We start from the raw sequence: 23,236 nt of genomic DNA, 5'->3' as shown, positions 1-23,236 counted from the left end.
CTACTACTGGGTTTTAGTAAATACTTTATATATAAGTGATATAGGAAGTCTGTGCAGTACATCTCTACAGGCATGCTGGATTGGTATATGTCAACTATGCAAAAAAAAAAAAAATGAATAAAAGATGTAGACAAAAAGGATGCCCTGATTTCAGAAACTATTATCAGTAATTAGAACCAGTTCAAAGTCAAGTTTAAATGGTAACTCTTGTTTCTTCTAATAAATGAGTAATCAATAGGTACTAATCATGTGCATGAAAAAGTCTTATTTAAATCTCATGAACCTTTTTGGGGTTTGTTTTTGTGGGTATGTTTTTGTGTATGCTAGGTTTGGAGAAGTAACTGGAATTAAGAGTGAGTAACTGGGAAATTAAGTGTGAAGACAGTACTATTTTATTTATTTATTTATTTATTTAAATTTTTTTTTTCAACGTTTATTTATTTTTGGGGACAGTACTATTTTAAAAACAAAATAGAAAACAAAACAAAAAAAAAACCTTTTCTGTGGTTTCCATTAATATGTGGGAGTTAGAAATTTAAAAAAAATTGCCTAAAATTCTATATAAAACATTGAAACCAACCTCTTAAAAACAATCAAGCAAAAAATTTGGGGTAGCACAAATCTAGAAGGGTAAGCAAGTGTTAAAGCTGATGCCTTCCTTATGAGACTCGGCAATACCTGCAAACAAGGTGGAGAATCAAAACTAAGAGCCTCTAAAAATGTACTGGATCCCAAAGAGCTATACCCTTGGTAGAAGAGATGTCTTTAAACGTAAACTCATGCCACAGAGGTAGCAGCACAAATAAATTATGTCTTGGCTTCAGCCTTGGATAAAGGAAGAGGAAAAAATAAAAATCTCTTTTTTAAAAAATTTTTTAATGTTTATTTTATTTTTGAGAGAGGGAGAGAGAGAGAGAGAGCAAGCAGGGGAGGGGAAGAGAGAGTGAGACACAGAATCTGAAGCTGACTCCAGGCTCCCAGCTGTCAGCACAGAGCACGACGCGGGGCTCGACCCCATAAGCTGTGAGATTATGACCTGAGCCGAAGTCAGTCACTTAACCTACTGAGCCACTCGGGTGCCCCAAAAATATCTCTTAAGAGATAATCTGTGATGATTAATTCTTATATAACTTTGAGGTTCAAATATACTGTATATTCCATAAAAATTAAAATAAACCTGTATCGATATCTCTCCCAGATGCCTACCAGAAGCATATGGTAAAATTTTAACTGCTTTATTGAACCATAACTGGTGATCAAAGAAGTATACATATTTAATGTGTCTAATTTGATTCTATAGAGCAATATATACTATCCAAATATGGAATTCCCAATGATACATTTCTGCCAGATATGAGCTCACAGATAGGGACACCTGGGTGGCTCAGTCGGTTAAGCGTCTGACTCGATTTCGGCTCAGGTTGTGATTTCACAGTTTCATGAGTTTGAACCCCATGTCCGGCTCTGTGTGGACAATGCTGAGCCTGCTTGAGATTCCTTCTTTCCCTCTGCCCCTTCCCTGCATGCACTCTCTCTGTCTTCCTCAAAAATAAATAATAAAATTTAAAAGTGAACTCATGGAGCACCTGCGTGGCTCAGTTGGTTAACAGCTGATTCTTGATTTCAGCTCAGGTCATGATCTCACAGTTCCTGAGTTTGAGCCCTGCCTGGGATTCTCTCTCTCTCTCTCTCTGCCCCTCCTCTGCTCATGCTTGCTATCTCTCAAAATAAATAAACATTTAAAACATAATAATAAATTTAAAAAATGAGCTCACATATATAATAATGCCCTGTACACACACACACACACACACACACACTACACACACAGACAAATATGAAGAAACACCATGAGTGCAGAAAAAATAGCATTAGGCATAGACATCAATGTTTTAAAATATTTGAATTACTAGATATAGAATATTTAAAAAGTGAATTTTATCTGTTAAAATATATAAAGATGGAATTGGAAAATACAGGAATGGGACAAGAACCTATCAAAAAAGTCAAGTCAAATTTGAAAAATATCTACTCAGATATATATATATATATATATAATATATATATATATATATATATAATGTTTAACCAGAAAAATTTCAAAGTGCATGGAATTGATAAAATAGTAAATTAGATAAACTGGAGAAAGAATTGGTGATTTGGAGGACAAATTGGAAGAAATTAACCAGAATGCAGCACCAGAGAGATGGAAAATATGATAGTTGTTAAAGGATGTAGAAGAAAAAGAAGATATCTAACATATATATACCTGGAGTTTTAGAAGAAAATAATAAAGTGGAGAGAAGCAATATAGGAGAGAAAAATAGCTGAAACTTGTCCAGACCTGTTCACTATGGTGATACTAACGAAAAACAAAGGCAAGACCTTAAAAGCAGACTGAGGTGTGTATGGAGGGGAGGGGAAGAATCATTTACACAAGAATTATTGAGTACAGAAAAAGTAGAACATTTAAGTAAAACAGTATCTTCAAAGTGCTAAGAGAAAAATAACTGTTCTTAATAACTTGTATATCCAGCCATAATTATATCCCAGAACATGGGTAAAATAAGGAGAGTTTTATCAAATAAAATCTGAGGATTTATTCCCAAAATACATTCACTAATGACATTTCTGAAGAATGGATTTACTTTAGGAAGAATGAAGGTGATTCTGTAAAGGACGTAAAAGACAAAATGCAAAAAGGAATGGTGAACAACAACAAAAAAATATTGGTAAACATGGAAAAATATAAACAAAACCTGGATGTATAAAAACAGAATTTTAATTTAGATGGTAATAAAAATCAAAACTAAATAACTGGTTAAATGTGAGATAGTGATTTAGAAGTAAATTACTCTAACTTTGACTTTAAGTATACTTGTTAAAATTCAAAGGTAATTGTCAAAAGGAATATACATAGCATACGATTCCTAAAACTGTAGAGGGAAAACTGGATTAAAAAATAAGTTTAATAAATTAAAAGAGAATATCAGAGCAAATTTAATACTCTGAAAGAAAGCAAGAAAGGAGAAATTAAAAGAAAATATCAAAAAGCAGAACAAAGCAAAACACCAATATGGCAGTAAAAATCTTCCAAAGGTTGTAATTAACAAAATGTAAGTGGCTTACATTCAGTTAAAAGTCAAATTCTAAGACTCCATAAAAATGAAACAAGATGCAAGGATAGAGTGTTTACAAAAGCCACATCTATCCATAAAATATACTAAGACTGAAAGCTAATGTTGCTATATTAGTATCAGACCTACTAAATTTGAGACAAAAAGCATCACTTCTGGTAAAAACCATACACAATAATAAAAAACTCAATTCTACACCTGAAACGAATATTACACTGTATGTTAACTAACTGGAATTTAAATAAAAGCTTAAAAAAAAACCCTCAATTCATCAAGATAGTCCTTGATGTGCCTAATAACTAACCTCGATCAAGGGTTGGACACTTAACCTACTGAACCACACAGATGTCCAATTCCAATGATTTTTAGAACAGAGTAAATAAAAGTATATAGATTTTTTGAACTACACAATTAAACATCTTGATTGAACGGAAATATTTAGAACATGGTACTACCAAATTGATATTTATTGTTTTCAACCATACACAACTCTTCAAAACTAATCGCGTGTGCTAAGCCAGTAAAGAAATCCTGCAGATATTTGAAAAAGCTGGTACAGGGGTGCCTGGGTGGCTTGGTCGGTTAAGCATCAGACTTCAGCTCAGGTCATGATCTCACAGTCCGTGAGTTCGAGCCCCGCGTCGGGCTCTGTGCTGACAGCTCAGAGCCTGGAGCCTGTTTCAGCTTCTGTGTCTCCCTCTCTCTCTGACCCTCCCCTGTTCATGCTCTGTCTCTCTCTCTCTCTCAAAAAAAATAAATAAACAAAGAAAAAAAAAAAAAGAAAAAGAAAAAGCTGGTACAATAAGGCCATGATCTCAGTCTGCAAAGCAATTAAATTGGAAATAAATAACAAAAAGGAACCTAGAAATCCAATATACTTAAAATTTTAAGATGAATTCACAAATACAAAATAAGACAATTAGAATATAGATATGAATTAGAAAAAAATGAAAATATTGCATATAAAGTTTTGCAGTACATTTCAAAATCTTACATATCACAAATCAAGTGCCACACACTGTTCTAAGCACTTTTACAAATATTAACTTACTGAATTGCCATAGGAATTGTATGAATGATGTACAATTCCTGTTCTTGTAACAATACTCCAGCCAGTCCTAAGGGTTAACTTGCTTCAAGTTAACACACTCCTTGCTTCCTGACCCTCGATCTGTAGCAGAACTAATTTGCTTTCTTTGAGATTTGCAGACCACTGGCCATGGGGGAAATGAAGGACCTGAACGTTCCCAGGCCACAGAGGCCAGAAGTCTGTTTGAAGCCACTTTAGCTTTTTGATTGGCCCAGCAATCTTTTAGCAAAATATTTTTCTTTTGCGAGGTCACACAAATAACTTTATTGTCCTCCCTTTGCACATCAGTAGAACTTGCCCTCCTATGCAGAAAGAACAGAGTAATCTTGCACAACCCCTGGATACCAAGGAACTGGACCTTCTTGCACAGCCCTCATCCTGGGCACTAAGGAACTAGAACTTGAACAACCTCCAAGCTCTGAGATAACTGGTGCCATCGAGTGTGCAAGGTAATCCAGAAATGTCACAGACCACTGCATTTACCTTAACTGACTAAACCCCTTTAAAAATCTGTTGACTAAGCAAAAACCTTGGACAAGAGTACATCTCTCTCCAGGTTGCCAGCCTCTTGAATAAAGCTCAAATTCCTTTCCAATCAAAACTCCTCTCTTGATTATTGATTTTTCCAGCGGTGGTCAGCGAACTTGTGTTAGGTAACTTGTGTTAGGTAACATTCTCATGTTATAGTTGGAAAAAACAAAGAACAGAGAAGTTAAGTAACTTGCCCAAACATAAATTTTAAGTGTTGGAGTGTGGATTCAACTTAAATATTTGGATCAGATTATATGTTCCTACCCATTATGCTACACTGCCTTTCAATAATCTAATCCATATGGGTAGGACATATGGTAACTTTATGCCAAGAAGTTTGAAAATGTAGATGGATAAAAGAGACAGAAAATATGAATAGTTTCATATTTAATTGAATCCGTAGTTTAAAAATTGTTTTTCTTACTAAGAGAGCCAGGGCGAGGTTAAGTATTTTTCCAGTAATTTGTACCAAACATTCCAGGAATATGTAGCACCATACCAGGCATGAAGCAGGACTTCAATAAATGTTAGTTAAAAGAATGAATTAATAGATCTCATAACTTACTCAGTAGCTGTTACTGATGTTTACCTGATTCACAGAAGTAGCTTGATCTCTTGTTTGATCGTTCATTCCATTCAGCATTTATCTCCTTCTATATAATCCAAACAACAAAACAAACATCCTCAAAAGATTTCCCCCTCCATGATTTGAACATCAACTATTATATATATTTTTATATATATACAGAAATTTAAGATTCTGAGAATTTCCCTTAAATGTCAGTTTTTAAGAACTGCACACATTTTGTGATATTTACATAATTTAAAAGTTCATAGTTGTATCATGGGAGATACACAAGACTGCCCACACATTTGGTGATTTTCTAAGGCTCATGGGACTCAGAATATAGTTGTACTCACGTCTAAGATTTATTATAGTAAAAGAATACACTATAGGATAAAGAAAGGGGAAAAGGCGCAGGCCGAGTCTTGAAAACTCCATGCGCGGTTTTTCTTATGCTCTCTCCCTTCTCTGTGCATGCTCTTTTCTCCAGCAATTAAAAAAAAAATTCAGTAACATGTACAATGTTTTTACCATGGGAAATCCATTAGAAACTCAGCACTCAAAGGTTTTTATTGAAGGCTGGTCATGAGGACACCCTGTGCCTTAGTGCACATCAAAATTCCAGCCTCTTAAAAGGAAATCAGATGTTCAGCAAAAATCACATTATTTGCAGTACAGTGCACCATCCATTCAGCTACAGAAAGTTCCATATTACTTCAGGACTTGGGAAAAGTCAACTTCCCAATGCTAGCCAAAAGGGGTAACCTTGCAAACAGGCCCTTCTAAAGACACAAGTCTCAAGCCTGCTTTAACTCTTTTCTGACAGTGATATTCACTAGCATCCTAAAATGAACTATCTTTGGAATACACTGATTGGTAAATATGTTAATCAACTCAGTGGGATAAAAGAATAGGTGTGCTTTTTAAAAAAATGTTTTAAGTATTTTTTTTTTCAACGTTTATTTATTTTCGGACAGAGAGAGACAGAGCATGAACGGGGGAGGGGCAGAGAGAGAGGGAGACACAGAATCGGAAACAGGCTCCAGGCTCTGAGCCATCAGCCCAGAGCCCGATGCGGGGCTCGAACTCACGGACCACGAGATCATGACCTGGCTGAAGTCGGACGCTTAACCGACTGCGCCACCCAGGCGCCCCTATTTTTTTTTTTTTTTTTTTTTTTTTTTTTTGAGAGAGAAGACAGAGTGCAAGTTGGGGAGGGGCAGAGAGAGGGAGACACAGAATCTGAAGCAGGCTCCAGGTCCAAGCTGTCAGCACAGAGCCAAACACGGGGCTTGAACTCACAAATACGGGATCATGACCTGATCTGAAGTCAGACGACTAACCAACTGAGCCACCCAGGCACCTCATTTTGCTTTTTTGACAAAGCTACAATAGAAGTTTTAGAGGTGGAAAGCAGATAACAGGTTCTCTGATTACAGAGGGATGTGGTTCTCTAGACTTGCTCAAGAACTCAATCTGCTCAAGGAGGTAAATCAAGTGAAACAGCCTTCTTTTTTTGCCCACCAGATCTGAGAGTTGAACATAGGTCACAAAAAATATATTTTATGACAGTGGTAGGCTACGTATAACATGTTGGAAACAGAGTGTAATACTTAGCATAATAAAACAGTCAGGCTTTTCCTCATAATAAATTAGGAATTTGTGGACATTTGGTACTCATTTGAGATCAATATGGATGGCAAATTTAATAATATGCACATTAACCAAAAAAGGTCAGTAATAAACTTTAGGTTGTTTTTACAGGAGTTTTTGTTTGTTCGTTTTTAGTAAAAGACATGGCCTTTGGAATCTGTTAGGCAATCTGAGAATTTTAAATGTCAAAGTTGTTAAGAAATTTCTTTTTTGGCTCTTAGCATACTTAAAGTGGATATTGACATAGTAAAATGCTGAACTGTAAAATGTTTGTAACAAAGCTGCACTATAGAAAAGCATTTTATGGTAAACATACATCTTAGAAGTTATGTGTAGTTTGTCAATTGTTATGCATTATAAGAAACAGAAAATGATGCCACTTCCTACCCTATTCAAGTACAAATTCATTTGGGAAAAACAGTTAATTTCCATTTTCTTAAAAAAAATTTTTTTAACGTTTATTTTTGAGACAGAGAGAGACACAGCATGAACGGGGGAGGGGAAGAGAGAGAGGGAGACACAGAATCGGAAGCAGGCTCCAGGCTCTGAGCCATCAGCCCAGAGCCCGACGCGGGGCTCGAACTCGCGGACCGCGAGATCGTGACCTGAGCTGAAGTCGGACGCTCAACCGACTGAGCCACCCAGGCGCCACTCAATTTTCAAACCAAGTTAACTCTTCAGTACAGGTGAAGCAGTTAACACTGTGCTGGTAATGGGATGTGGTTTTGACTCCTAAAACCAGTTGGTAACTCACACAAAAAAATGTAATGTGTATCAGAAGACACACCTTGAATTTATGATGGTAACTTTCCAAAAGCAGGTAACTGATGGCTAGTCAAAAACAAAGGGAAGAGAGAATATGACTACCTCTGAACCATACATCTGTATTAGTAGAAGCCCAACCAAAGAAAGCCAAATTAATACTTCCTCTGAAGGCTGCAGGTATGCACTGTGAACTACAAAGTTGTAGCCTATATTTAGGAAGATTATCGTAGGGATGTTAAAATTTTGTTATGGTATGACTAATTTCAGGGAATGAAGCGGTTTTGTATGGCCACTTCATGAATGAAAATTTTTATACTCATGCTGATCATAAGAATGTACTTCATTAATTCTGCCTGCCTTTGGGGGCAAAAAGAAATATTATATACCTTATTTTTTGGAGGATCCAAGTAAGACTGTGAAGATCTTGGACAATTTCTTGTGGGTGAAGTTTGAGCTGAAATAATTGAATTTTGAGTTGAGATGTTTACAGCTCCTAGAGAAAGATTAATTTTACATATGAGAAGATCATATTTCTGGAACAAGGGTGAATGCTGATGAATAGATTTGATCCAATGTTCCCTCTGCTGAGCTTAAACCAATCAGGGATTTATTTGAGGTAAAGAAGTATCTCCAGGAATTACATGACCTGTTTTTAGTGTTCACTGGCTACAAATTTCAAATGGTTCATTATTGCCTTTAGAGACAAGTCTGAAATCCTTAACCTCTGATCCTAATTTATTTAATATTATGCTAGCTTAGTCCCTATAATTAAACACAGACCACTGCCAGAATTAACTGCTTTCTTTTCATTCAGTCTGCAATCAAAAACCACTCACTACTTGGATAAGGGAATAACCAAAGCTGTGTTTTAGGAAGATTGCTTTCACAGCAATATTTATGGGGATTAAAAAGAGGAGGAGGAGAATGGGGGAAGGTACTGAAATAGACAAGGATGAAAGAAACAAGGTAGAAGCTGTGGGAATGAAAAGAGAGGAAAGGGCAAAAGATATTAAGGGGGTAGATTAGAAAGAAAGTAGCAACCTTGGGATGCAAAATACAATAAAGAAGAGTCAAAGAATAATTAACATTTTGTGCCTAGGTGAAACAGAAGAAGGATCAGGAAGATGATGAGTTTGATATTCTATAGAATTTGAAGTGATCATTGGCTACTGAATGGAGGTGCCTAATATTTTCTTTATGTATATGTAGGATATGCATATGAGTATTTTTAGTGCCTTCCAGAATTCTAACAAGGTATGGGGAAATTTAGCTATTGTATAGTCTACTGAAGGGGAAATGAGAAATACAATGTATTGTTTATGGAGAATTGATGACAGTGGAGTGTGGGGCCCTTCCAGAGACAGTTCTCTGTACTGTAACTTACTGAGTCACATATGTGAGTAATGTACTCCATCACTATAAACAGCCACAGCAGGGACCCTAACTTTTCCGTACTTAGCAAAGTTCAAAAGCCATACTCATCAAGCAAGCACTGACATGTGAGCTAATTATATCTATATTCATAAACAATTTTTTTACCATTTTTTATTATCCAAAATAACCATGATTGTTATAATCAGCAAAACAAATTGAAAAACTGTATATATATATATATATATATATATATATATATATATAGTGTGTGTATATATATATATATATAGTGTGTATATATATATATAAAATATATATATACATATAGTCATGATTATGAAACTGTATATATATATATAGTCATGATTATGAAATTAACAATATAACAAGTATGACTGTTTTTCATTTTCTCACCTCTATCATCAGAAGTATTTGATTTTCTAGTTACTCCATCTTTCTACATGGTACATTAAAGAGAAAAACATTCATTAGTAACTGCAGTTATAAAAGAAATTTTGTCACTATCAATCAACCAAATTAATATAGTTTCTCTCTCTTTTATCCCCTAATCTCACATGAAAATTGTCTCAGGAAAATATATATTAACAACCTCCTGGAATACTTTCTATAGGGATCTCAAATTTAACTAGTTTAAAATTGAGTTCAATATGTAGCAGTGTACAAAATTGTTCCTCTTCTAGTATTCCATATTTTGTTTAATAATCCATTCAATGGTTGGTTTTACAAAGTTTAGAGTCATTCCGTCTATTTCAGGGAAATACAATGTAACCTATTCCAATCCAGCCTACAGCTTAATTAAATACAGTTCTCTTTGATTTTGAGAACATCATTTTCTTGTGATAACATTTTTGAGTCTGTCTGTCCTATTAGGCAATGAGTCCTCAAGAGAATTGATTATGTTTTATTCATCTTTATATCTTATGTGTCCCAAATTTCTTCATTTTCCCTTCCTTCTGGTTTAGCACAGGGCTTGGCCAACAGTGAATACGTTTTAACTATTATTATCATTGTAATTGCTAAATGTTTGGATTAGTTACTACTGTTAAATTACATAGTGACTCAATACGCCCAAGGAAAGATATCTGGCCTCATGAATAGACCCTAATATCCCTAACCAATTGGTATCATGCTAGTGAAAGAGATCATAGAAGTGAAAAATTAACTAGATAAGTGATCATCATACAGAAGTTTGAGACATAATTTTATACCTTTTGTTCAGTACTATTAACTTGTACATCTGACTGGCCAACTAAAGTTGCTGATTTTTTGACGACATTCTTTGTATTACTTAGAGATTGATAAATGGCATTTGCTGCAGGCCCTAAAAGTAAATAAATGAGAGAGAAAAACCATAATTGTTTTATTTTAACAATCTATTGAAGTATAATAAACTATACTCATTTAAACTGAAAATATTTCAACTTTAAAATATGTCTACAACTATCACTGCAATCAAATAACTTTTCTAATACTTTTAAAAGTTTTTTTCATCCACCTTTGTAATCCATCTATCTTTCTCCTCCCATCCTGACAACACCACTCTATACTTCTCACACAAGATTAGCTTGAATTTTCTAGACTTTTATATGGATGGAATCATATAATATGTACTCTTTTTTTGCCTAGCTTCTTTTACTCAGTATAATGGTTTCACATATTTTAATAATTTGTTCCTTTTTATTTCTGAGAAGTGCTTCATTATATGGATACGCCACAGTTTTTATTCATTTACCTGTTATTTGGGTTGTTTCCATTTTGGCCTCTCACAAATGAACTTTTATGAGAATTCGTGTACAAGTCACTTTGTTTTCATTTCTATGGGGTAAATATCTATTAGTGGAACGACTGGATCATACAGTGGGTATATGTTTAACTTTTACAAAACAACACACTGTTTTCCAAAGTTGCCATACCATTTTACAAGCCATTCAGCAGTGTATCAGAGTTTCAATTCTTCCAGCTCCTTGTCAATATTTAGTAAGCAGAAGAAAGAAAATAGTAGAGATTGAAGTGAATATCAAAGAAATAAAAAAAAAAGGAAGAAAATAATGAAACAGCTAATTCTTTGAAAAGTTCAATAAAAGTGATAAGCCAGATTACCAAGAAAAAGCACAAATTTGTAGCATCAGGAAAATTAGAGATAATAGCACAACAAAAGTCTATCTAGATAATACTAAAAAATAATAATAAAGGAATATTATGATAAGTGTATGGTAGTAGGTTTAAAAATTTATATACAAAGGACAAATTTCTTGAAAAACACAAACTAATCTCATTTATGAATAGATGATATGAAGAACTACATATCTATTAAAGAAATCGAATATGTAGTTAAAAACATATACACAAAGAAAACTCCAGGCTCAATTGACTTCATTTCTGAACTATACCAAATATCTAAAGAAGAAATTACACTAATTATACACAAACTCTTCCAGAAAATTAAAGAGGAATACTTCCACTCTCACAACTCATATTTTGAGACCAAAATCACTCTAATACCAAATTCATTAAAAGACATTACAAGAAAAGAAAACCTCAGTCACCATCCCACATGAACAAAGTTGCAAAAATTATAAATGAAATATATTGAATCTAACAATATATGATAAAGATAACGCATGATGAATGAGTAACGTTAATCCCAAGAATGTGGGACTGGTTTAACATATAACATTAAAAATAAGTCAAAGTTATTCACAACTTTAAAAGAAATAAGGAGAAAATTTAGATGATTATCACAAAGATGCAGGGAAAAATGATAAAGTTTAATAGCCATTCATGATCAAACCTCTTAGTGAACTAGCAATATGAGGATATGTCCTTCCTGTGATAAAAGCTATCTTCAAATCTCTAGAGCTGACACTCTATATTGATCATGTCCCCTTAAATTTTGGAACAAGATTAATATGTACACAATCACCATTTTTTTCAATACTATCCTGGAGGTGCTAGCCAGGAAGAAAAAGAAATGAAAGGTGAGCCCAAATAAAATCCCAACAGACTATATTGTAGAAACTGGAAAGCTGTTTCTGAAATTTATATGGAGAAGTAAAGGCCCTACCACAAGACAGTCAATCTAGAAGAACCACAAATATTAGAGAACTCAAACTACCAAATTTGAAGACTTATTATAAAGCTATAGTAATTGAGAACACTGTATTCATGTAAGAACAAATAGATAAATAAAACAGGAGACTGTCCAGAAATAGGTCTATCTTTCTATCTGTCTATGTATCTATGTATCTATCTATCTATCTATGTATCTATCATCTATCTGTCTATCATCTATATATGTTCACTTTATCATTTAAAAGATGCCAGTGAAACTCAATGATGTTGAAGCAATTAAATGTGTACAAAATAAGCTTGAATAATCCTGTCTTCCCAGATAGCAAGGAAGCTATAAAAAATCATTAGGGTTATGTCACAAAGGACTCAAGAGTTATACTAACGGGAGATCCCACTGGCAGGAACTATCACCCTTTTAGCATTAATAAACACATTAACATAATTATATTGAAGTACATTAAATTTATTTAAATCTGTAAATTCACAATGAAAAAAACAAACCTAATTACTCACTGTTGAAGGATGCTACTGAAACAATTTACTACTTTGAAAACTAATAAATGATTGTAAAATGTTAAGCTTCAATCTGCTTTTCCGAAGTATCCTATACCACACTGTAACCAAATAGTAGTTAAGAGGAAATTTCTTTTTTAATTTTTTTTTAATGTTTACTTATTTTTGAGACAGAGAGAGACAGAGCATGAACGGGGGAGGGTCAGAGAGAGGGAGACACAGAATCCGAAACAGGCTCCAGGCTCTGAGCTGTCAGCACAGAGCCCAATGCGGGGCTCGAACTCACGGACCGCGAGATCATGACCTGAGCCGAAGTCGGCCGCTCAACTGACTGAGCCACCCAGGCGCCCCAAGAGGAAATTTCTTTTAATACAACTTTTCCAATTAATCTAAGAAGAAAGAATGATAGAATTAAGTTATCCCAACTTGAAACCCTTAATTAATTCATAGATCTAGGCCTTGAACATAAATGGCTGCTAACATTACAAAGAGAAAGGAAATGAGATATTATATGCCTCTTGATGGAAAGGCACACCACCATCTATGAATCAGTCTTGCTAGAGAAATTGAACCTGCAAGATGGCAGCATAAGAAGACCCTGACCTCACCTCCTTCCGTAGACCCACCAATCTCCAGCTACATACACAACAAATTACTCTGAAAAAGCCCTGAATGCTAGCTGAGCAGTTCCTCCACAACAAAAGATAAAAAGGCCACATCTGCTTGGGAAAGAGATACACCATGCAGAGGTGTGGTCTAGCCAAAAACCCCACCTGCGGTATGACAACCGACCTGTGAGAGGGATTCACAAATATGGAGCATATCCCTGAGAAGCAAGCAGTTTGAGCTCCCTAGCCCTTGGGACCTGCACTGGAGAGATGAGCCTCCAAACATCTGGCTTTAAAAATCACTATGAGGGAGCATGGGTAGCTCAGTCAGTTAAATGTCTGATTCTTTTTTTTTTAATTTTTTTTTTTTCAACGTTTATTTATTTTTGGGACAGGGAGAGACAGAGCATGAACGGGGGCGGGGCAGAGAGAGAGGGAGACACAGAATCGGAAACAGGCTCCAGGCTCTGAGCCATCAGCCCAGAGCCTGAGGCGGGGCTCGAACTCACGGACCGCGAGATCGTGACCTGGCTGAAGTCGGACGCTCAACCGACTGCGCCACCCAGGCGCCCCTAAATGTCTGATTCTTGATCTCAGCTTGTGTCTTGATCTCAAGGTTGTGATTTCAAGCCCTATGCTGGGTCCTGCACGGGTCATGGAGCCTACTTAAAAAAACACAAAACAAAACAAAATATCAACATAGCTTATATCCAGGAAACTCAAAGGGCATTAGGAAATAAGATTCTGTTCCTAAAGGGTTTGTACACAGACTACTCACCCTAAGACCCAGCACAAGTACAGCAGGCTGAAAAGCATGTAGACTATACACGAAGAAGATCCACTGGCTATTCTTAAAGCATCTTCTGGAAGGGTAGAAGTTTGTTCCAACTCTCTCCAGGGAAGGAGGTGCTGATTGTTCCCATTTTTATAGTCTCCTATCTTGGCAAGTGTTGGCACTGCCAGGTGCCATTTTTGTACTCTCTCTACCCTGCTAATTCTGCTTGCCTTACCCCTGCAAACTCCTGTGGCCCTGCCCCACTGAAGCCAGTGGGTGGGCTTACCTGCCCCAACCCCTCCCCTGTGGCCCTATCAAAGCCAGCAGGTACACACAGTTCACAAGGGATACCTTTTGATTGCCTGGCTCTAGTGGCCAGGGGTCCTTGTGTTTTGGGGCCCCATGGGACTGAAACAATCGGAGAGCCAATTCTTGGCAGGATGCTGCACAGACAAGTGAAACACACACCCGGTCTTCTTTTGATCACTCCCTTAAGACTGGGAGAGATAGCTGTTTTGCCTAATACATAAAAAACAAAAAACAAAAAACAAGCAAAATGAGGAAACAGGGGAATGTGTTCCAAATGAAAGAACAAGAAAAACTCCCAAAGAAAACTTTAATGAAAAAGTGATAAGTAATTTACCTGATAAAAAGTTCAAAGTAATCATCATAAAGATGCTCACAGATCTTGAGAGATGAATGGATGAACACAGGAAGATCAACAAAGACAAAATATAAGACAGTGTGAAACATAAGTCATAGAGCTAAAGAATAAAATAACTGAACTGAAAAAGATACTATAGGGGTTCAACAGCAGAATGGGTGGAACCGAAGAAAGGGCTAGTGATCTGGAATTGAGTGCAGTGGAACTCACCCAAAAAGAGATAAATAAAATAATTTATATATATATATATATATATATATATATAATATTTATTTATTTTTGAGAGGGAGAGAGACAGAGCATGAGCAGGAGAGGGACAGAGAGAGAGGGAGACAGAGAATCTGAAGCAGGTTCCAGGCTCTGAGCTATCAGCACAGAGCCCAATGCAGGGCTCAGACCTGCAAACCATGAGATCATGACCTGAGCCAAAGATGGATGCTTAACCAACTGAGCCACCCAGGCACCTGGAAAAGAATTTAAAAAAAATAGATTAAGTGGGGCGCCTGGGTGGCGCAGTCGGTTAAGCGTCCGACTTCAACCAGGTCACGATCTCGCAGTCCGTGAGTTCAAGCCCCGCGTCAGGCTCTGGGCTGATGGCTCAGAGCCTGGAGCCTGTTTCCGATTCTGTGTCTCCCTCTCTCTCTGCCCCGCCCCCGTTCATGCTCTGTCTCTCTCTGTCCCAAAAATAAATAAACGTTGAAAAAAAAAATAGATTAAGAGACTGATGGGTAGCTTAAGGGACCTTCTGGGACTCCAATTAAGCAAAAAAAAAAAAAAAAAAAAAAAAAAAAGAAACAAAAGTCATCCAAATTGGAAGGTAGAGTAAAATTGCCACTATTTGTGAATGACATGATTTTATAGATAGAAAAGGTATTATGCTAAGTGAAACAAGTCAGATGGAGGCACCATATGGGTTCTGCTGGTTTTTATTTATGTTTGAAATGTTTAATAAGAAAAACTGTTGTGCGTGGGTGGCTCAGTCAATTGAATGTGTGACTCTTGACTTTGGCCTCAGGTCATGATCTCATGCTTCCTGAGATCAAACCCTGCATCAGGCTCCATGCTGACAGCACAGAAACTGCGTGGGATTCTTTCTCTTCTTCTCTCTACTCCCCACTCTCCAAATAAATAAATAAACTTAAAAAAAAAAAAAGAACAGCTAAATAAGTCATTAACAAAACTGGAAATATTTGCTACAAATAAGACAAAAGATTAACATCAGCCATATTGAATTAAGAACTTCTGTACATCAAAAGATAAAAAGAAAGGATAGAAACAAATCACAATTCGAAGAGGATATTCATTATAATGTGTATATATATATATATATATATTAACACAATTATCTAGTATGGCTTAAAAATCTTTCACATCCACAGGAGAAAGAAAACCCCTTAGGAAAATGGACAAGAGATTTGAAAATATGATTTCTCAGGAAAGGAAACATGACGCAGAAATCCCATATCTAGGCATATAACCCCTAGAGAATCTCTTCAATGAGTACCATTAGATTTTATACTTATATAAACATTTATATAAATATAATATATAAATATAGTATCTGTAACATATAATACAAATATATATAATATTATGTATATAATTTCCATCAAGAGAAATATATATATATTGTGGTATATTCACACAATGGGATATATCAGTAATGAAATAAAATGTCAGACAACACAGAGATAAAACTTCTGAAACATAATGCTGAGTGTAAAAAGCACATCACATACAACTGGATACAACAGCATATCAGTTACATTAAAATATTTTTAATGGTATTTATTTCTATCTATATGTATATATGTAGTTTAAGGATATACACCCATGTAGTAAATATATTTAAAAAATACATTTAAAAAATAATGGTTATGATAATCACTAGATTTGGATAGTAGTTCTTTCTGTGAGATAAGGAAGTCTGCTTAAATGAAATTTGGCAAAAGATATAAACTTAAGTTTAAGGAAATTCAGTGAAGATTAAAGCAGGCAAAAAAATAAAAATCCACACCAAGATATATCATAATTAAGTCGCTAAAAGCTATTTCCCACCCCCCAGAATTTTAACAACCAGAGAAAAATGTCACCTTACTTATAGAGGATCACTATTCAAATATAGACAATATCTCATCAGAACTACAGAAACACAATGAAACGGAAAAACAGTTTTCAAGTTCTGGAAAAAATGTCAACTTACAATTCTATATCGAATGAAAACACTGTCATTCAGGAAGGAAGGTAAAATAAAGACATTTTTAGAAGAAGGGAAATAAGCTGATTCAGTGCCAGAAAATCTGTTCTAAAAGAAATACTAAGAGAAGTTCTATAGACTGAAAAAAATGATACTGGAAAAGAAACCTGGAATATTAGAAATTAAAGAGCATTCAAAATGGTAGCTATCTGGGTAAATATAATATGTTAGTCTTCTTCTATTTAGTTATTTAAAATAAAACATGTTACGTTGTCTGAATGGATGTTTGATGTATGTAGATGTAATACATAGGGCAACTATAACAAAGGGTTGGGGGATAAGAAGTCATAGATAGTGGAAAGATGTACATTCCACTTAAAGGGTGAAGTGGAATTGTGAAAAGATAAGTACAGTGTTGTCTAGAACAACCACTAAAAAATATGTAAAAAGAGGTATAGTAAAAAGTATAGTCATGGACAACAGGAAAACAAAATTTAAAAACGTCACGTATAATAGTACCAAAACAATGAAGTACTCATGTATGAATATGACACAACATATATAAGATCTCTATGCTGAAAACTATAAAAACACTTATGACAGAAATCAAGTATAACCTAAACAGAAAAAGATACTATGTTTATGGATTGGGAGACCAAGATTTGTAGAAGGTTTCTTTTCTCCTTAAAGTGATCTGTAGATTGATTTAACGTACTTCACTAAAATATCTCAGCCTAATTTTTGCAGACAAGCTGATAAAAAAATTTATATGCAAAAGGCAAGCAAATTAAAACAGTCCTAAAATTTTGAGGGAAAAAATTAAGTTGGTAGAATTATACTACCTGATTTCAAGACTGTAAAAAGCTATGCTAATTAACAGTGCAGTACTGGCAAAGAGATAGACACATAAATTGATCAATGGAACAGAAATTAAAAGGCAAGTCACAGACCGAGAGAAAATATTTGCAAATCACATATCTGAAAAAGATTTGTATTCAGAGTATATAAATAACTTCTGAAACTTAACAGTAAGAAAATTACCCAATTAAAAATGAGCAAAAAGCTTCAACAGATACTTTACTAAGCAGGATTTACAAGTGGCAGACAGCATATGAAAAGATATTCATCATCATTAACCATCAGGGAAATGCAAATGAAAATCACAATGAGCTAACACTATATCTATTAGAATGACTAAAATAAAAAATTGTTGATAATACAATGGTTGCAAGAATGCATAGCAAATGGATCTCTCGTGCATTAGTGATGGGAATGAAAAATATTACAGGCACTCTGGAAGCAGTTGGGACAGTACTTTGTTCACTTAAACATACATTTACTATGACTCAACAATCCCTTGTTTACATAAAAAGCTGACTACAAATACTTCTGATTTTTCTATTCATAATCACCCAAACCTGGAAACAACCCAAATCTCCTTCAACTGATGAATGTACACATTTTGTAGAGGTGGGGCTGGTGTTGTCATAATTGTGTGCCTTGTAATAACTACTGGTGTCTTAAAAAAGTCTTTGAGCTTTAAAAATAGGACCCATGAAGCTTAAGAGTTAAATCTACCTCAGTGGTCCTGTAAGTGGAAGACATCCTCTGCTAAGACAACTCTGTCGCTCCCCAGGTTTCAGAGTCTTGATGAGACTAATCAAATTACATACTCAGGGAGGAAAGATTGTGGACTTTTCTTCTTTAAATTTGAATTAATAATGCCAAAGTAATTTAACTTTTTTGCTTTAATTTTTTCCTGGAAATTTGGTAGTGGGAAGAGATTCATATTGTTCAATTTTTAACAGCCTCACACTTTGACAGTGTATTATTTGGAGAAGTTTTATGCTGCCGTTTGTGTTCCTGGTCTAATCCAGTGAGCCCTAATAGACAACATGAAGTAACAGTATGGGATACATAATAAAGTAAAATTCAATAGGGTTCAGAGTAGTTTTGGAGTTAATTTCTGACTGACTTCAGAGTTTTCTAAAATCATTTTGAACATTATAAAAATTAGTTTGGTTTTTTTTTAGGTATCATATACTGTTTAACAGCAATAGATTTTTCATTTTATTTTTCTAAAATTATGACATAATATTAAGTTTAGAACACTAAATCAGTAACTAGAGATCAAATTCTGAAAGCAATAGAGGTTGTGTCATTATTGGTAAGCATCATTCTAAATCAGTCATTTGACAACACAAAACAGAAGATTTAAGCATTTAAAGCATTTAAGCAAAAGATTCTACCCAAACTCAGTCTTTCCTCAAATTACTACAGTATTTCTTATCAAAATATTAAATTACCATATACTCCTTTATTTGGTCTCTGGTCACCAACTTGGTAAACTAAGTTCATATTATCAAAAGACTTCTTTTTCTTCTTTGGAGAATAAGCTTAAAAAATGTAATAAAACATTTATTTTTAGTAAGAGTGATGACAGAATTACCCAAGATAGACTATTTTATCAAGCCCAAGGGAGGTGAGCCTTATGCTAATTTGTATGTGGGATTATAGGGAGGTATTGGAGAAGATGGAAAGATGTGAAATGGGAAGGTAATAATTCTTGAAATATTATCACTTCAAGTTAAAAGATATACTTGAAGGGACAGAATTTTCTTCTGGTAGAGAGAAAAGCTACACCCAGACAAACTGTAACATGTCATTTCCTATCTGCTGGGATGCATACCAATGTAGCTATTGGCTAGAGACCCACTGGGCCACAGTTACTATTGCATTCTTGGATGTGCCTCCCAGCCTGGCACAGGCAACTGTATATACATTACTCCTTTGTGATAGAGGTAATTATAGTTCTTCTTTTTAACCACGTAAGGAGGGCAAAGTCTCCTCACATAATGGGTACTCAATGGGTATTCATTAGAGATGTAAATGTGAGAGTGATCTGTCTGCCCACTGGAGCAAATTTCACCTAATATTCCCTTCCTCTTTCATTCTCTCTCTGTCCCTCTGGAAGTTGTCTACTTGGTGGAAGATGACAATATTATTTGGAAGTATAATTGTTTGTTTTGTAAGATAGATATTCGTGTCACCTTGATAATATAAATTGGATTCATTTATACCTTCTTAATGTATTTTATCTTTATTTTTTGAGAGAGAGGGAGAGAGAGAGAGAGAGAGAGAGAGAGAGAGAGAGAATGCACATGAGGGTGAGGAGGGGCACATGGAGAGGGAGATGGAGAGAGAGAATCTTAAGCAGGCTCCCTGCTCAGCAGAGTCCAATCTAGGGCTTGAGCTCACAATAGTCAGATAATGACCTGAGCCCAAAGATGCTCAATAGTCAGATAATGACCTGAGCCCAAAGATAATCAAGAGCCAGATGCTTAACCAACTGAGCCACTCAAGCACCCCCTTTACATCTTCTTCAAAAGGGAATTTGAGGTAACAAATGTTTAAAATGTCTACCTGGAACTCTTTTCCTATTTAGAAAGTTAACAGTTGAGTTTGTAGGAATGTATATAGTTACTAAAGTGATTTCTTTTCTGAAGCATGAGATTGTTTTCATTATTTTGATGAGCTGAATAAATTGAATTAGTCTATTTAGCAAATATATATTTTATTTTTTTTTATTTTTTTTTTTTTTATTTTTGGGACAGAGAGAGACAGAGCATGAACGGGGGCGGGGCAGAGAGAGAGGGAGACACAGAATCGGAAACAGGCTCCAGGCTCTGAGCCATCAGCCCAGAGCCCGACGCGGGGCTCGAACTCACGGACCGCGAGATCGTGACCTGGCTGAAGTCGGACGCTTAACCGACTGCGCCACCCAGGCGCCCCACAAATATATATTTTATACACACACACACATGCATACATACATAAATACAGTACTATCTGCTCTGTGAAAACAAAAGTGGGAGATATGATATTATGGGTGATTAAGACAGTGGGAAGTATGTAATAAGTGTATTGAGAATAATACAAAGTACTATAAGGGATTCAAAGAAGAAGGATCTTCCAATTAGGGCTGTTAAGAAAGACTTTGTGGGGGGCGCCTGGGTGGCTCAGTCGGTTAAGCATCCGACTTTGACTCAGGTCATGATCTCATGGTCCGTGAGTTCGAGCCCTGTGTCGGGCTCTGTGCTGACAGCTCAGAGCCTGGAGCCTGTTTCAGATTCTGTGTCTCCCTCTCTCTCTGGCCCTCCCCCGTTCATGCTCTGTCTCTCTCTCTCTCAAAAATAAATAAACGTTAAAAAAAAAAAAAAAGAAAGACTTTGTGGAATGTCACTTACAGTGGGGCTTAAAGAATTGTGGATTGGGATAGATGGACACTGAGCACATCACTCCAGGCTAAGAAAATTGGACAGAGAGGTACAGAAGTAAGAAAAGGACCTTGTGTGTTAGGAATGGTCAGTAGTCTCATTTGATTGGACAATGAAATAAATTGAGTAGTTACTATAGACTTTTGAGATATTTGTAAGAATTTAGGAGTACTATTTTTGTTTTTAGATCATGAACTGTAGCTCAAAGAGGTTAAGTAATTTGTCCAAGCTATTTGAATGGATAGATTATTATGGTAAAGCAGTTTGGTAAAGATTATGGACTTTAGCAGTTTAGCTCTAGAGCCTAAGTACATCACCCCTAGATCATAGCTGCCTTCTTCAAGGAGGTGGTATGAAATAAAGCTTAAAATTTAGGTTTGAGTTGGGCTCTAGGTAGTGATGAATGGTTGCCTCAAAAGTCTGAGCTTCAGTTAAGAGATGATGGAGATCTTTATGTTTTGGGAGCAGAAGAAAGCCTCAGAACAGATTTAAAGTGTAATTAGTAGCAGTTTGAAAAATAGATTTGAAGTAGGTTTGAAAAAAGAGGCAATGAAAACTAGTTAGTAATCTACTGGAGTGACACAAGGAGGCTTTCATCTAGAAAGAGGATTGATAGGACGGAGGATGATCTTGTTCTTTCCTGATACCACATAGGATAATTAAAGCAAATCTACATTTTTGCATTCTGGCTATGAAATTGTAGTTAACATCATTAATTTAATTTAACAAATTTAATGTATTTTATGAGCTTAAAGAAAGCTGGTAGAGATTGGGCATAGCAAAGTCATGACTGGATATCCCTCCTTTAAACTCTTCATTTCCTTCTTTTGTCTTTTCTTCCTTACGCTCCCTTCTTCTCCACTTCCTCCCTTCTTTATTCCCCGACCTCCTGCCTGCCCCCCCCCCCCACCTTCTTCTGGTACTGTCTATTCATTATGGCTGGGAAAATAGTAGAATACCATGTTGGTTATAAAATAGCAATTATCTTACATGCAAGTTTTTAAAGTTTCAGTAGCAAAAAATACATTATTTTTAGTATAGGGAAGTCAGAACTACAGTATAGGCAAGCTTGCTTACTAGACCACTTGATAAGATTATTTTACTTTGTTTTAATTTTTGCATATATGTCTATTTTTCCACTTGAACCGTAATAGAAAAACGCCTAGAACTGTGCCTAACACAAAGCAGATAGCAATTGTAAGCAATCAGAGTTTTATGAAAGGATTTTTACGTAAATACATAGATAAGCATTTTCTACATAGCTCCATCAGCTTTTTAATATTCTCACATTCACTATATGTTCCATCTTGTCCTCTGTAATGAAATGTGTTGTTTCTCATCTCTTCTCTTTTAAAGCCATTTTCTTGCATTTTTTGTAAATGATAAGCCATCTTTTTCTCTAGAAGGGCTTGTTTCTAAAATATTAAGATATATAAAATTAATGTCAGCTTTCTGTTTAAAAATGCAAAACAAACATTTAAAATGTGAGAGTATATGTTGGAAATCAACAGTCACTCCTGTCTTAAGCTTCTGGGCTAATATTGACCCTCGACGTACCAGAAAGAAAATAACTGCACAGAGAAAGAACCCTAGAGATCCTCCACGGGTTCCCTAGAGTATTTAGCAAGAGAATGGATCAGTACAGGTATGCGAGGAAACAAACAAAGGCCATCCTAAAGGATTAGAGAGAAAAGTGCTTGGTACCTGTCTATCATGCCTATTTTCACCATCCACTCCAGAAAAACGTCTTAAGTCACAGGGCATTGGGTAGAGTACTAAAATGGGTCTTGGTTCAGTAGTGAGGAATAACTAGTATAAGATTAAACATGGCTCTGGTCCCATCTAACAAATCTTAAAAAGCAAGACTTAAAACAAACTGTTTCCAAAGAAATTATCTCATTTAAGAAAAAAGTTAAAGGATATTTAGAAGGATATGAAAATATTCAGCATCCAAAAAGTAAAATTCATATCTGACATCTAATCAAAAAGCACCA

At 35.4% G+C, this 23,236-nt stretch overlaps 1 protein-coding gene across 3 annotated transcripts in view; it reads right to left on the bottom strand.

The window, feature by feature from the left end:
• FSIP2 (fibrous sheath interacting protein 2) overlaps positions 1-23,236 on the bottom strand; it is a 98,173-nt gene that overhangs the window by 63,925 nt on the left and 11,012 nt on the right. For all 3 annotated transcript variants that reach the window (XM_045480444.1, XM_045480443.1, XM_045480442.1), the window contains 6 exons: positions 22,531-22,657; positions 19,272-19,361; positions 10,345-10,457; positions 9,530-9,572; positions 8,128-8,234; positions 5,348-5,411 (listed from right to left, as the gene is read on the bottom strand). In XM_045480444.1, coding sequence (XP_045336400.1) covers positions 5,348-5,411; positions 8,128-8,234; positions 9,530-9,572; positions 10,345-10,457; positions 19,272-19,361; positions 22,531-22,657 — 544 coding nt within the window. The remainder of the gene's footprint in view (positions 1-5,347; positions 5,412-8,127; positions 8,235-9,529; positions 9,573-10,344; positions 10,458-19,271; positions 19,362-22,530; positions 22,658-23,236) is intronic.

This window comes from Leopardus geoffroyi, chromosome C1, assembly GCF_018350155.1.
Source record: "Leopardus geoffroyi isolate Oge1 chromosome C1, O.geoffroyi_Oge1_pat1.0, whole genome shotgun sequence".
Classification (NCBI taxonomy): domain Eukaryota; kingdom Metazoa; phylum Chordata; class Mammalia; order Carnivora; family Felidae; genus Leopardus; species Leopardus geoffroyi.
The sequence above is the reverse complement of the archived record's forward strand: the minus strand, read 5'-3'. Positions and strand labels throughout refer to the sequence as shown.